This window comes from Syngnathus floridae, chromosome 7 (genome assembly GCF_059516105.1).
Source record: "Syngnathus floridae isolate MCC-2025c chromosome 7, RoL_Sflo_1.0, whole genome shotgun sequence".
Classification (NCBI taxonomy): Eukaryota; Metazoa; Chordata; class Actinopteri; order Syngnathiformes; family Syngnathidae; genus Syngnathus; species Syngnathus floridae.
This window is the reverse complement of record NC_142419.1, coordinates 8,494,544-8,510,000: the sequence shown is the minus strand read 5'-3', so window position 1 is coordinate 8,510,000 and position 15,457 is coordinate 8,494,544. Positions and strand designations below refer to the sequence as shown.

The 15,457-nt window shown below is 39.8% G+C and overlaps 1 protein-coding gene across 4 annotated transcripts in view; it reads left to right on the top strand.

Moving 5' to 3' along the window:
* kcnab1a (potassium voltage-gated channel subfamily A regulatory beta subunit 1a) overlaps positions 1-15,457 on the top strand; it is a 45,774-nt gene that overhangs the window by 9,715 nt on the left and 20,602 nt on the right. Inside the window, exons 1-2 of one of the 4 annotated variants that reach the window (XM_088380966.1) lie at positions 7,076-7,598; positions 7,847-8,057. The exons of 2 other annotated variants lie outside the window; for them this stretch is intronic. In XM_088380966.1, coding sequence (XP_088237092.1) covers positions 7,849-8,057 — 209 coding nt within the window. In that variant the 5' untranslated portion in view covers positions 7,076-7,598; positions 7,847-7,848. Of the gene's footprint in view, positions 1-7,075; positions 8,058-15,457 lie in introns of those variants that run through there. One more of the 4 variants, XM_088380965.1, reaches the window with a different exon arrangement.

Here is a 15,457-nt window from a genome sequence, read left to right as displayed (position 1 = left end):
TGAAAGGGCAGAATCTTTTAGTGGTTGCCTGAGGATAACATCTTGCTGCCCTACACTGCCCTGAGCAAGGATGGCATTGTGCCTAAGTAAAACTTGCACGCATACATTCTTTAATTGAAATGCTTCAGCTGCTTCAAGGTGACACTGTATCCTGCAGATTTTGGCAAATGACACCTCCAGGCTGCAGCTCCCTGCCAAAAAGCGCACATAAGATCAATATAGTAAGGGAAGATGTCTCATTTTGAGTGATAAAGCAGATCATAAGTGGTGCCATTAAGAAGGAGTGAAATGGAGAAGAATATGTGGGTGCGCATGCTCACTGGGATGCTTTACACATTACATGGAAACCCTCAAGTAGCTACAAAGCAGATTGACAGGGCTGCTTGTTGTGAGATTTGCCGTTAGAGGGAGCCGTGGTCTTGCGATATGCTATTGACGCCTGAGCGTGTGCTTGTGTGTGCATGAGCAGAAGAGTGTGAGATTGAACAGCAGTTTCTGTGGACACTTTCACTTCCTATGATTAATTTTAAAGGTGGATCTAAAATTAACACTGTGACAAATACAAGCTCTACTGTTACTGCACAGACATCACCTTAAACAGTATTGTATATTTCCCAGCAGTGCTTTGTCAGTGCTCGTATTGATTGCCAGTCATCTAATGTCAACTCCTGATGATGCATGGGATCGGTCTTCTGGTGTTGTGTGTTTGCTCGGAGAAGAGGAATTGTTTGAAAATGAAATTCTTAAAGGATGCTGGTGTGCTCTGCTGGAGTGTGACCAATCGTAGATTGAAGGAAGATCTTTCAAGTCACTGTTCAAGAGAAAATAAAAATAACCTTCCAGAACACATTTCTGCTCCCTGTAGCTGGTGTGGCTATTTCACCCCCAAGGAAAATTTTGGTTTTAAGTAATCGTCCCCATATTGCTCTGCCTGTTTCCTCCTTTTTTCTGCATCTTTCCCTTTTGAACTTTCCATTATATGGCCATACATTACATTGAATGGGTCACCGTGTAGCCTTACACGGATACAAAGGTAAGACTTGTATCAGCACTTTAGTTCTGTCTTTCCAGACTGCAGTAAAAAAGAGCCTGTGTGTGTGTGTGTGTGAGTGTGTGTGTGTGTGTGTGTGTGCAATTGGATTGCATTGCTCTGTGTTACACTATTATAACTCGTAAGCAAAAGCTACAATGTTTTCCCTTCTGGCCTATTTGAAGAAGAGAGCGACAAATCACCTCAACAAACCGCCTATGAATACGATCCTACAGATATTGTACAGACATAATATCGCAGCATTCACACACCGTGACGGCACTTTGGTGCAGCATTGCAGTGTGGATGCAGCAATTTGGGACTGCTCACTACAGTCCTCCAAAAGCAAAGTAAAATGTAAAATGTCAGAAAACGAACTTTAAACTGCTTCCCAAGATGATCCTTGAATATATCGTCCATTTTCAAACAATGAGTCACCAACCACTTAACCTTCCTGTTTTTGTAGGCTTCAGCTTGACCCCAATTAATTTTTAACATTTATTAATCAATGATCTGCATCAACACAAAATAGACATTATAGTATAATTTTCGTGATCTGTTGGCCTATAAAGGGTTTATACATTGTCGCCACATTTTCAGTTTGACCCCAGATTGTTTTAGCCGTATAAAATACACACAAAATACTGTATATTACAAAATAACAATAAACAAAAACAAAGTAACTTTTAAACAAACTTTTTTTTACATTTTAAATGTCATATTGACCCAAGTGTTTAAAAAAAAGGTTAGTAAATTTTAAACAGGAAGTCAAATAAAACATCTTCTTTATACGCCTCAATCTGTCCAAACACATTCTGATTAATATCACATTTGTGGAATATAAATTAAGCAGGAAAATCCATCCATTTTATCCATCTCAATGATGCGGACAATGCAAGGCAGTCAGGCGATAGATACAATCCAATGTTCCACTGAACATCCCCGTCAATGACGGAAATTCCCTTTCTGTGTTCAACCACGGCACAAATCCCCGTGCACATCCCGGTGTTTAAAATCAGATACATCCAAGTGCCTTCATCGTCATTTCTAGGTGCTGACTTCTTCCCCTCGCACTTGTTGATAATTAACAGAGCCAATGTCAAGCACCTGTAATTGATATGAGAGCTCTCCTTCACACACTTTATAGCCTCCCACGAACTTGGCGTGGGTTTTACTTTCTGCTCTTCCATGATTTAAGTAATCTACGAGAGACAAATCTCAACAGATTCAGCTTCCGTTTCATTGAAACTTCCTTGAACACTGGAACAGAAGCATTTTTTTTCTTCTGCTGGTCCCTACTCCATAAAATTACCATGCAATATATTTATACCTTTTCACAAAATGTATTTTTTCTGAAAAACAAAACACAACTCACCCTACAGTTCTCACTAAGTCATGTTTAACCAACACGTCACAATGGACAGGGATTGGACAAGAAAATAATATTTCTATGCCATAAGGGTGCATCCCAAAATCCCGAGTTATGGGCCTAGTCTTGAAAAATACCAAAATAAAGAAAATTCTACCTATGAGCAGTTGGATTGAGATTTGCACTAGACTTGCACTTAGAATGAAATTAAGGGCCATGGAGTTGAAAAAAAAAAGCTACCTTGAGAGTTACAAAAAGCAAATAGTACCAATTAACTGAAATGGCACAAATTATCTGAAGGGAACAAGAAATATTAAATTGCAAAACGCGGTACGGTATTGTACTGAAAGCACACATCTCTAAATTCAAATATGCGCATATCATGTACTGTAAAATGCCAGAAAAAAGTAATTGCTTCAAAACTCTATTATGTAGGTGGATCGCAACAATAAGCCAATTGTTAACATAGATGATGATCCAGTTTTTTATTAAATGTGTGTTTGAGATGAATGTGGATCAAGCATTTCAAATGTGTTCATTTATTTATTATTCATTATTTTAGTACTTACCTCTTTACCTTTGCTGCTAGAGTCCATGTGTGTGTGAGTGTGTGTGTTATGCAACACTGCATGACAACAATAAAAGTTGTTCAGCAGAAAAGTCTTAAGATTTAAAAAGTGACGTAAAAAACGATTAAAGCCAAACGGGGTTTCTGCCATCTGGCAAAAATGTACTTGCCAGTGCGTGATTTTATTCGCTATGAATTTTCTGCTCTGTTGAAGAGAACTGCTACTGTATACTTGCGCACTCGCACACACACACACACACACACACGCACACACACGCACACACACACATACACACACACACACACACATACACACACACACACAAACACGCACACGCACACGCACACATACACACACACACATAAACACACACTTCCATACTGTTTCCATAGCAATGCTATTAGCGAGATGATACCTTTCAGTGGTTGTTGCCACTCTTCAGCGTCGAGTGTCCATATCTGAAGAGTCTTAAACTGTAACGTGGGAGTACATCCTCATTAGGCTACATTGTCCAAATTGGATAAGAACTATTATGGCAAGCATTTAGTCATAAATGACACAAGTTGATCTTTTTTAAAAGTTGTCTTCATCTTCGTTTCTCTGCCCACGCAAGTCTAGTTTACTGTAGGAATCAATTCATTGAATGCGTTCCTAGTATTATATTATATTAATATATTTTTAAAAGCATCCCTGTACTGTGGCAGAATGTAGAGCAAAATATTGCATCTGAAACAGAATTATCTTGATCACTATATAAAAGCATTTTACTACCAATTTGGATGGATGGAATAGGTTTATGAAAATAAAGTATTGCATATAGATAATTTTATTTATTGTTATCTTCTTAAGGGGACTGTTCAAGCTATTGAACATATACATAAACATATGGCAGGTTATAGGCCTGGCCTCGTTTCCTTATTTTTTAATTATCGTGAGAAATCATTAACATGGTCAGTGTCTTCACATTAATTATTCACAATAACATATAACAGTAACATTATTAAGATTAATGTGAAGAAATTAGTTATTTTAGAAGTGTGTATCAAACTGTTAGCGCTCCTCATTAGCCCAAAAGTAACTGTGCGATTTAAATAGATTTGTGGGCCCTGATTTGCCTCAAAGCTATGTTTGAATAAACCGTTGGCTGTTTTTTAATTTATTCAGGATGTGTGACAAGACACACTATTTTTATTCAAGAAATTCTCTATTTCTGTTAGGGAGCAATGTAGTTCAATTTTAAAGGTTAATGTCAATATAAAGTACAGGATGCTTTTTTTTGCTGTAGTTTTTCTTTCCTTGACACGAGTCATTGGTCAATATTAATAACTTCAATTTCATGCTGAGGTGTACAATTTTTTCCGAGCTTTTTTCATCTTTCTTTCCACTCGAGAGTGTCTTACAACACCTGCACTTTATTTTTCATTGCCTTGCTCTCTCCACCTATAGTAATATATTAACTTTTCAATTTGTTGCCTCTGTATGAAATGAACCACAATTACAGTCTATTAAACTCAATTATGCAGCTCAGTGAAGAGTCACCGTACAATTTACTCACTGTACTCTGGCTGACTAACATACTGAGTGGGTAGATGGTGCTGAAAATGGGTGAGGCTCACTACAGACACATGGGATCATAGCCTCATAGCTTCCTAAAGCCAGGACCCATCACAGGCTTGTTATAACTTTGGCATCCACGCCACATAGCGTCTTGGCTGTCACGCTTCAAATTGTCCATGATTAAATCTAAATGCGTGTCATCATTTACATACCTTTGAGCTAGCCAAGATGCATGCCCTACTAATAATAGATTATTGCAGAGGTGATACAGTCATATACGAAGAAGGAACATTCATTCCAAGAGTCTGCTCCATATTCATACTTTGACATGCTGATTACATGACATAGCTGCATTAATGACACGATTATGAAAAGTGGATTTGAACTGCAGAGGCGTAATTTCTACACGAATCAAGGCGATTTCTTTTTTTTATTCTTGACTGTTGTTGAGTGACCCTCATGAAGATAAAGCGGTTCGGAAGATGAATGAATGAGCGAAGATGACATTGGGTGAGTTTAAATACTTAGAGATTGGTAATGCAAATAATGTCAGTGTCACAAATTGTCAAAGAAGACAAGTAACCATGGGGCATTCATATAAACAGCTTTTATCCAGTCATCTTCAAATGCAGCCTCAGAAGGAAGCAACCCTTGAACAATTTATGCATTGGGCAAAATTTAATTCCAAATGCTTTTCACTTGAAGCATTACAGCAGTGTCCACTCTGAATGCCAAAACCCCCCTCACCCATACAGCTGCCACAACCGCTTCAGTCCATAGCTCAGTGTGAGAACAGTTCAGCCCTTTGGGCAGTTTGCGGTCACATGACACTCGGCTGATGTTGCCCTGTCTGCTTGTGTCATAAGACGAAACTGAGAAAAGGCATAATACTCACCAAACTATATGGGTACCCCCCCCCCCCTCCCCTCCTTTTCCACAACTTGTAAAATTCTAGAATTTACTTAGCACTAGGAGGATTTAAAAATCATACTATTGAAGCAATATACAAAGCTAATAGATATGACGGGTAGGTTGAAGTGGAACAGCATAACCGTCTCATTGACATTGTGAATTGTATTTACATGAACTGTTTCAGTAGCATGTAATAATGTCGTCAATGACTCCTGCAGAAAAAAAAGAGGTTTTGAGGGTAATGAGTACAGCAGAGTGGAATAATTCTCAGTAAGTCGTGTCATTGGACAATGGCCTTATACAGCAGTGTGTGTCGTGTGTGCTAGTTTTGTGGAGTTATAAAGCAGCCTGACCTCAATGTGTTGCTGTTTTGCTTTGTTAGCTTTGTATTCTACACACTCCAGCACAGTGAGTCGGTCTGCATCCACACACCACTCAGCACTTTTCCGCTTCTCATTTGGAGGGGGGGGGGGGGGGGGGGGGGGGGGGGGAGGAGGAACGAATCAAAGTGGACTAGAGAATAAAGCATGATGGGGTTTATTTAGTGGAATGTATGTAGATGCTTGGGTATCCATACTAAATAGAAGCGATGGATTTAATCTATCTACTGTATATGTGATTTTTTTTTAAGCAGTGCTTGCCGAAGTAGCTACTCTGAGATAAAAATGACAAGACAAAGCTGAAACAAGACAAAATCAATTATCTCCTTTCTATTTAAATCAATGCAAATATTGCAGATCCAAACAATGGGATTTTATCCCCATTATACATTCATTCATTCAATTGTAAATCCAGAGACTGAAAATAAAAAATACCAAGATATGACATAACATACGCCTTGCGGTACACCCCGCTCCTTCCTTTCTTTTCCATTTTTTAATTTAAAGCTTGCCATTATCTTCCTTCACTCAACATTCTCTATTGTACTCTATTTCCTTACTGCTTGCTTGATTCACACCCAATTGCAAAACTGCTTCGAACTAACCACATGATTGGCTGATTCACTTGTTAAAGAAAAATACAATTTAATTTTGCTGCCTGCCGCTCTTTACCCACAAGAAAAAAAGGAATGTGGTTATGTAAAAAAAAAAAAAAAAAACTCCGCTACATCTCAGTCATTACATGACGGTACAATTAGTTGTGATTCACCTCAGCTCGATTTGCCAGTTGCTTGAAGTCATTTTCTCTCTTCACATTTTGAAAATCCAACACGTTCCCCATTTCAAACCTCCAACTCTTGCCAGTTCACTTTGATTCGTGGCTGCCTGTGGGAGTTCTATGTAGAGCATGTATGAGGGGATCGGGAGAGGAAATGATGTTTGCACTGGATTCTCCAGTCAAATTCTGGCTTGTGCAACATTTAAGTGATTTTTTTTTCAAGCATTGGATGATGCAGTCCTTTTTTGCTCCACTTCAAAAGACAGTGCCCACAGTGCTCTTTGTACTTGGAAAACATTCAAAGAGAGCAGGGACAGGCAGCAAATTAAAGTGACTACTAGGGAGAAAAAGAATAAAAATGGACAAATAGAAACAGAAATAGAATGTGAGTGATTGTTCAAAGCTGTGGGGCAGCTGAGGAAAGTGTCACGAATGAGACAGGTGCACAGCGAGCTGAAGAGGAAAGAGAGGAGTGGGAGGCGCGCTGTAACGCAAACCTTTTGTCGATGGAGCTGCTGAGGAAAAACAAGAACCAGAGGAAGCACTGCAAGTGCAACATCCGACCTAGCTGCATGTTTTGGGGACAGCGGGAAGTCTGTTTGAAGATCCTGAGTCGGAAACCGGAAGAAGTGGAAGTGAGTTGGTAAAGTGCTGATGACACCTATGTAACCGTGCACCCTGGTGGGACCTCAGCACGACTCCCCCACCCCCATCTTGTTCCCTCCTTCCACTCTGACCCTCTCCCATTCACCCTCCTCCTCTCTCACACACCATCACGCGCTCCAGAGTGAAAGCAGCACGAGCGCAGCATCTCTGCGTCGCTCTCTCTCTCTCTCTCTCTCTCTCTCTCTCTCTCTCTCTCTCTCTCTCTCTCTCTCCCACTCTCTTGCTTCCATCGCTAACTCCAGCTCCTCCGATTGACATTCTGCAGCTGGAAGCGGCATTAGAGGCACCAGACTGGTGAAGAGAAAGTCCACCGAGGGGATAACTTGCAGATTGCACAGTAAGCAAATAAGAAATACCAAGTTTTCGAGGCTGACCTTTTCGTTTCTTTTCCTTCTACAAAAAAGGCTTATTAGGAGAGTGTTAGAAAAGAGCTTTATGTTGCTTCATCGAGCAAGCTGATGCACATGGAGAGGCAGAAAACGAAGACTCCATCTGTCTCCTGCAAAACTTAAGCTTGAACATACAGACTTTTCAAAAGAAGACAGGATTGAAGAGATTCTGATCTCCCCCCACCGCTGAACCCAGTCATGCAGGTGTCCATCGCCTGCACGGACCACAACCTGAAGCGGGGCAATGGCGACCACAGCAAGCAGAGCGCCACCAGCCCCAGTGTGGTCAACCAAGCCAGGGCCAAGTTCCGCACGGTGGCCATCATCGCTCGCAGCTTTGGCTCCTTCACTCCACGGCACATTTCACTCAAGGAGTCCACCGGGAAACACACGGGCATGAAGTACAGGTGTGTCTTTACCCACCTGCAAATATTTTATGTTCCATTATTGTTTGATGTTACCAAATGATGAAATAATTTGTACCCTGCAAACGACAAATTTATCCTTATCATTCTATAACAAACTAAAGGAAAGCAAAGCAGTATGGGCTCACTATTTGGCCAGGTCACTTAGCTGTTATTATCAACAACTATATAACATTTTTATTGACAAAAAGGAAACGTTGGGAACTTTGAATATGGTATTTGACAGATATTTTCAAATGCAACATTGGTTTCAACCACAATGTGAGGAGACTTCAGTGAGGAAGCTTCACATGTCAAACATGACAAGACTTGTGAATACAAGTTGCCCAGATTGATACGTGATGGTTCTCATTAGCAAGCAACTTTTTTTTCTCTTTCCTTCCGCCTCTCACCTCATTTTTTGTCTTTCCTCGCCAACACTCTAATGTTCCACCTGCTTTCAAGCACCATGAATGGGAAAGAGCACATAGGCTTCTACTTCTCTCCCACGCGAGAAAAACACACCCTCATGCCTTTTTACTGTGCTTGGATGACACAGATCTGGAGCGTGGGCAGAACGTCTGAATCCGATTTGACCTCTGCCAACTTGTGTGTTTGACTTTCTCGGTCTCCAGCTGAGAATCCTGTGTAGAATGCCGCTTGCATATTCTTATGCTCTTTGCGGTGTATTTGTGTGGGGGTGTGACAGATTGCAGATAAGGGATTTTATGATTGATGGTGGCGATCAATGCAAGTCTGTACAAAGACAGGGAAGGTACAGCGAAAATATTGAGATTTGCAGCACATGCCATTGTCCGTCCATTTGTTTAGTTTTTGTCTCTCTCTCTGGTGTAACTGATGAGAATCATGCAAAATTCAAGTTCAGTAAGTGATAGCTTTGGAATGCGGGTCATTTTAAGAACACCGTCCATTTCTTTTAGAACCCTACTCAAGTTACTTAATGTATTGAGAATATGTAAACCAAGTTAGCTGTGGTGCAGCTGGACCAGTAATGAGAGCTTTGAGACAGGTTACCATTCTATGGGTTTGGTCAAACTTTCTTGAATTGAAAAAAAATGCGAGAAGCAAGACAATTCTTTCATGGTGGGTCAGACATTGAAAGACATTTATATGGCTACAAATAATTAATCGATCGTCACAGAGAATCCAAAACTACTGCATTGAGTGGCTCACGTCTCTCAACATGGATGTGGGTGACAGATGGGTGCATGATGCTTTTTGGCAGAAAGTGACTAGAGGTAGTATCGAACAGTCAGCTTTGTCTACAAATATGATTGATAAGTATTCTTATACCTGCCAATGTTGAAGATGTTTCAGATCACACTCAGATTTGTTTTCTTAAATATGAAATCAGATGACTCTCCAAAAAGATGCATAAACGTGGATGTGTCTTTGCAGTAGACAATAACTACGCACTGTACTTCTAATTGGGTTTAGCATATCATTGCAACAGAAGCTAAGGTAAATAAATAAATGCTGCCTACGATTTTAAAACCTAAAAGGAATTCATGACCTCACGCTGAGACCTTTCTCTTAAGGGCCTTTCTATTTGCAAAATCTTTAATTGTACAGACTTTGTATTTACTTGTCTCGCTACAGGTCAATCTAAGTGGTGGTTAGGTCACTTACTCACACTGCTGGTTTTTTTCCCTTTCCTTTTCCTTGCCAAGGGTGTCTCAGGGGTTCGCAAAACAAATAGTTTTATTTTTTTCCAAAGCGCCAAAATTCTACAAAAAATGCAGATAAAGGTTCTGTGTCAGGTGGAAATATGAAAAAAAAAAAATCCCAGAAAAATCATAAAATACCCAACAGTCAATAATCTGTCTCGTTACCTGAGGTTCCAAGCATATTGTTCACTCACTCGCTTAGCTACATTTCAGTCATTACATGATTACCCTCCATTGCCATCATGGTAACTTTGCCATAAGCATGTTAAATTATGAGGAAGACTGCACATTGTTTTACATTGATCAGTGTGTATTCTTTCATTTTGCTGCTTTATAGAAAGCTGTCTGTCAGTTATCCTTATTGAATTTTCTACAATTTGAACTGTAACTCATTTGCAATGGAGACTTCAGGAGTATTATGTTGGATAACATTAGTTTGGTTATTTGATTTTGTGCGACTTACCTGTGGGCCATGTAAGCGGTGTTGTTTGAACACCCCCTTTGCTCTTTTAATGCTATTTCAAGGATTTCTGTTCAATAATAAATCACCTTCAGAGCCGTTTTCCCCTTTTACTACAACCAAAAGCATGTTCAAAGGGGCAGTCATCTGACAAGGCCTCGCTTGGAAGAAGTGCGCTTTTCCTCCCAGTCCAGTGAGTAAACAGCGTAGCGGCAAGATGCTATTTAACAAGGTGCACTATAACTTTATGGGATTGATTGTTAAACAATCCATCTGACAGCAATCAGACAATGCCTGGAGGAGGTGTATCCTGGTAAACACATTTTGTGACTGCTGCAGATGGCTTTAACTCCGTGGTGGCAATGAAAACACTTAAGATGGGAATTACAGAGTAACAATACAATATTATTAATGTTTGGCCAATGTCAATGGTTGAATAAACGCAGCCAGTGTGAATCCCAGTATACAACTGGACTCATCTCCGCTCATGTCACAACAATCAGCACTTTCTAACGTTCGCAGTTCTCGGAAAAGAGGAAATGAAGGCAAAAAAAAATGTAAACAAAATAAAATTCTTATTGTTTTTAACTTTAACACAATCAATTTCAAGATATCAAAGAATAAACTAAACTATAAAACAAACACAACTAAAAGTATGTTTTTATCCAGTCAAATGGGTAGTCACATAATTTTCTCCCATCATTTGTACATGTTCTACTCAGGATCTTCACATCCTGTCCATTTTGCAGCAAAGCCTTAATGACACTTTCTCTGCTATGATATTTGCACTGCATAGTAATGCAAAAGGCCACATTAGTGATGCATGTAAATGAGTTAGTGCTTGATATCATTAGCGAAGCAATTGAGCAGCGATGAAAAAGTTGATGGAACCTCATGGACCTTTTCGGCCATATTCTAATAAAATATGGGTGACATAATTCGTAAAACCACACAACTAACCAAAGCTCTCTTGTTGCCAAGAAAATCCTATCCTTTACTTTTTTTGTTCTATCATTCACATCGATGGATAAATATTTGCAGTAGTATTTCTGGTTATATTCATGTCCTTGTGAGTAACTAGGCATTAATGTCAGACATGAGGTCAAAAGAGATGGATGCAATGTGATATGAAGCATCAAATGAGTCATAAATTGCATGCTTCTTTGAAAACTCCGCATCAAGACATCAGAAAGCTAAAATAAAGAGCATCAAAACAAAGAAGCCTTTGAAAAGATGTTGATGATGTGTTTGTGTATTGGTTTCCAGGCTACATTACAGAAAAAGGGCCTGGGTGTGTATGCATATGAAGGCCATGTAATTGACTTTCTGTCTCCATGGAGATGCAAATGACAGAAAAAACTGTGAGCGTGTGGGTTTTTCTCACGTGTGTTTGCGTGTCTTAGCAGCGGTTTTACGATTGTGTTTGTAGATGTGAGGTTAAGTCTGTACAAATGTGGTGTGAGAAAACAAAACAAAACGAGCTGGTAAGAATTTGTTATTTTGTTCTCAGCCGAGTGAGGGGATTGTGTCATCTTTTAGAAGCTGCTTTTGTGTGAAACACCCACACGCATCCACAAACACATGCACGGGCTAATGGCACAACTTAAATGAAAAGGAAATTGAAAAGTGTGCGATTGTAAAGTACGTGTGGCATTAGATCCAGTGAGTGAAACAAGATGAGAGGAAGTGATTGAGAGCTGATAGATATATTCCATCATACCGTATGCCAGGGACCCCCTCAGGAAATTGTCAAATCCCACCAAGATTGATTTGCTCTGCTCCCTCTCCACTTTCTTCCCATCTGGTTATGTGTCAGCATTTAAGTAAATCTTTCCAATTAATAGTTTGACATTGGCACACTGCTTTTGACATTATTGATGCTTCTTTTAAACTCAGGGAATTCACTGGAGTTCAGTGAATAGACTTTGAGAGGTAATATAGAATCTATTGTGATGGGGAAATGAAGCTTCAAATTTGCTTTATGTAAAAGTTGTATTTTTTTTTACTCCTCTAGATGACACTATTGGTTTAAAGAAAGGCATTTAAATTTCATTGAACTTCATGCAAATAAAATGAATGAATCTCCCCATTTAGGATCCATCCATCCATCCATTTTATAAATGCTGATTCCGTTGAGGGCCGTGGGTAGGAGGAGCCTATCCCAGCTGATTATATTCTGGACATGTCAGCAGTCAATTGCAGGGCACATTTACAGACAAGCAATCCTCACATTGACCATCACACCCTGACCTACAAGTCAAGTCAGCAGTCAACCATTTGACTGTTCATCAGCAGAATGAATTAACAATTAATATTGAAAAATGATTGCTCTCTAGGATCACATCCTTGAATCCGCAAGACACAAACTTCGGATCAGATTGCTCACTCACAATGTTGCCTCTTTTTTTTAATGAACCTCTGAAAAGGTGAAGGGCCACCTCATGGGGTCCGGTCATTTAATCAATTCAATTGCTGACTGGGGCCGCTTAATCACTTTCCGTCAGACTACTTTTTAGTGTTTTAGAGGCTCTGTAAGTCTTGTTCTCTTGCTTCTTGCAGTTGAATCTGATACATTCCCACAGCCACATCCTAACCTCTCTGGCACTAAAGGATGTTTTTGTTTTTTTGTTTTATGTCAGAATACCCTTAGCATGTCACTTGATGAGTTTATCACAGAGACAAAATAGTGGATGCTAACCTGCATGCGGTGATATTGGGACATTAAATAAATAACATTTATTTCACCTTAATAGTTTGAACATCCAACATCTGTTGCGCTTAATTGCCTTTCTATTTCTGGCCATCCCACTATTTTTCTCTGCCTCCAACACTTTTCTCAAGGGCCAAACATGTGATTAGTGTCGGATACAATTGCATGACAACGTAGTATCACATGTTGCCAACTCTAGCTTTATTGAACAACCCCCTTCCTATTTCAAGCTCCCTTAGTTGGCCTGTAATTACAGTTCCTTCCTAGCTTTATCCCTTCTCCTGCCTTGATCTTTGGACCCACGACAATGAGATAACGTGTGTTGACAGACCTTTGGGATAAAAAAAGCAAGAAATGTCTAGAAAGACAAAGGAGATAAAGAAGGCCCTGGAGATCCCGATTATTATTTTTTTATTTCGTGACAAAAACAGGGCTTCATTAAGTTGTAAGCACACTATTAAAGTGCTTGCATGGCCTCATTATGGCCATATTCATGTCCATTCCGTGACAAACTAATGAGCACATTTGATCAACACCTGGAAAGCACATAAGGGAGGAATGAAGTATTTTCACTGTGTTCACTTTTTGACTGCACTTAACCCAAACATGAAGAGGTACTTTGGTCTGACAACATACTTTAAATCTAAAGTATGTCCTATTTTATTTATTGTATTTGCCTCTTTGCTTCTCAGATGGTTGCACTCAAATGCACTGGATCTCATTAGATTGTGCAGGTGTGCCTGAAGCTGAGGCTGAAGGCGGATACATCAGTTCAAACAGGTCAAATCTAAAAGGCTGCAGTGGCTATAATAATGGCTGCTGCAGTGAGGTCACAGCCGAGTGAGCGAGAAAGCGATGTAGTGAATAATGCAGTGGTGAAGCTTAGTATGGTCAGTGTCTATATGAACTCATTAGTAGTTTGCATTCATTGCATGCAGCAGACCTCATTTTGATGAGAGCATCCAACAGCATCGTTGATGGACTGGTGGAATTTTTAAACATGATAGCTCAAGGCATTAGAGAGACCAAAGTATTGGCAGTTTGGGATACTGTGTGTTGTTTGCATTCACTACAAGAGAAATTTCAAGATTTCTGGAGAATGTGGAGTTGGGCTCTCTTTTGCTGCTACAGTATAAGCGTCCACATTTCTGTCAAGGCTTTAAAATGAGTGTCCTCTTTGCAATTGTCCAAACTGCCCTGTTTCAGAATCAAGTCTTAGGATCCACTCTGGGAAATCCAGTAAAGAATAAGCGAAAGAAAAGGTTAATCATTAGTTGATTTAAAAAGTAAAGATACAATTTGTAATACAGATGTGTTTATACCTGGGGGGTATTTCATTGCCACCAAGATTGTGTTAGGTATTGTTTTGATCACTGTAGCGTGTATACCCTAAATGTCAAATGCTAGCCACGGTATTGTAAATCCCAATGTTTTAAAAAAAGTGAGCGAGCTCTTACAAAAGCCCCAAATATATAGAAGAACCTAGCGAGCTGTTACAAAGGCCCCAAGTATATAGAAGAAGACCTGATGTGCATTTGAATATGCATTATGCAGATAGGAAAATGAGGCCAAGCACTTGCGGGAAAATACACGAGAAAACAAGACTTACTTTTTGCATATGATTACAATGTATAGTCATAGACCTATAAATGATAAGCATCGCTAATTGATTCCCTCTAGAATACTATTACTGGTTGGTTCAGTGTATTCATCTACTAGCAATATGTGTGTGTCTGTGTACTAAATATAAACAGCAATAACTAATTTCGAGAAAAATATTGTATTCATTCAGTGTGAGAAATTGATTATGTGACACGCACTACTCAATATCCACTACCAGACAATTGTTTTATGTGTGCCAATGTGCAGTATATAAAGGAGTAATGAAAATCCATCCAGCAATTCGGCTCATTAGCTCCTTGGGACTTATTGTGTCTCCATCATCCACACCAGTGGCCACAAAATGTGCTGGCTCTGACTTTTCTCCAATTCCCATGAGTAGATGTCACCGATGGCCTTATGAGAGAATGCACATCCTGGTGTTTTGCTCTATGTGGGACATGGGAATGCTTATAAGCGTAAGCATTTGTCTTGGTAAATCTAACACCGTTTATTAATCTGTTTATATGTGAAAATTTGAATGAAAGGTATTTTAACATCATACAGAGAATAGGTGCAAGCACAGCATCGCTGTATCATCTGCGTATGTTAATTTTAATATTCCGTCTTCCTTGCGTTCTTTTCGTCTGTACTATAACTGAATACTAATTGTGTCATCCTTTTCTTTTCTGTTTTGTTTATTGAGCAAAAGTAATACAACACACAAATTGGAGTGAAAAAGCATTTTGGAGATTTAATGTGTAAGCCGCGGCTCGGCGGCGCACTGGATAGCACGTCCGCCTCACAGTTAGGAGGGTGCGGGTTCGATTCCACCTCCGGCCCTCCCTGTGTGGAGTTTGCATGTTCTCCCCGGGCCCGCGTGGGTTTTCTCCGGGCACTCCGGTTTCCTCCCACATTCCAAAGACATGCTTGGTAGGCCGATTGG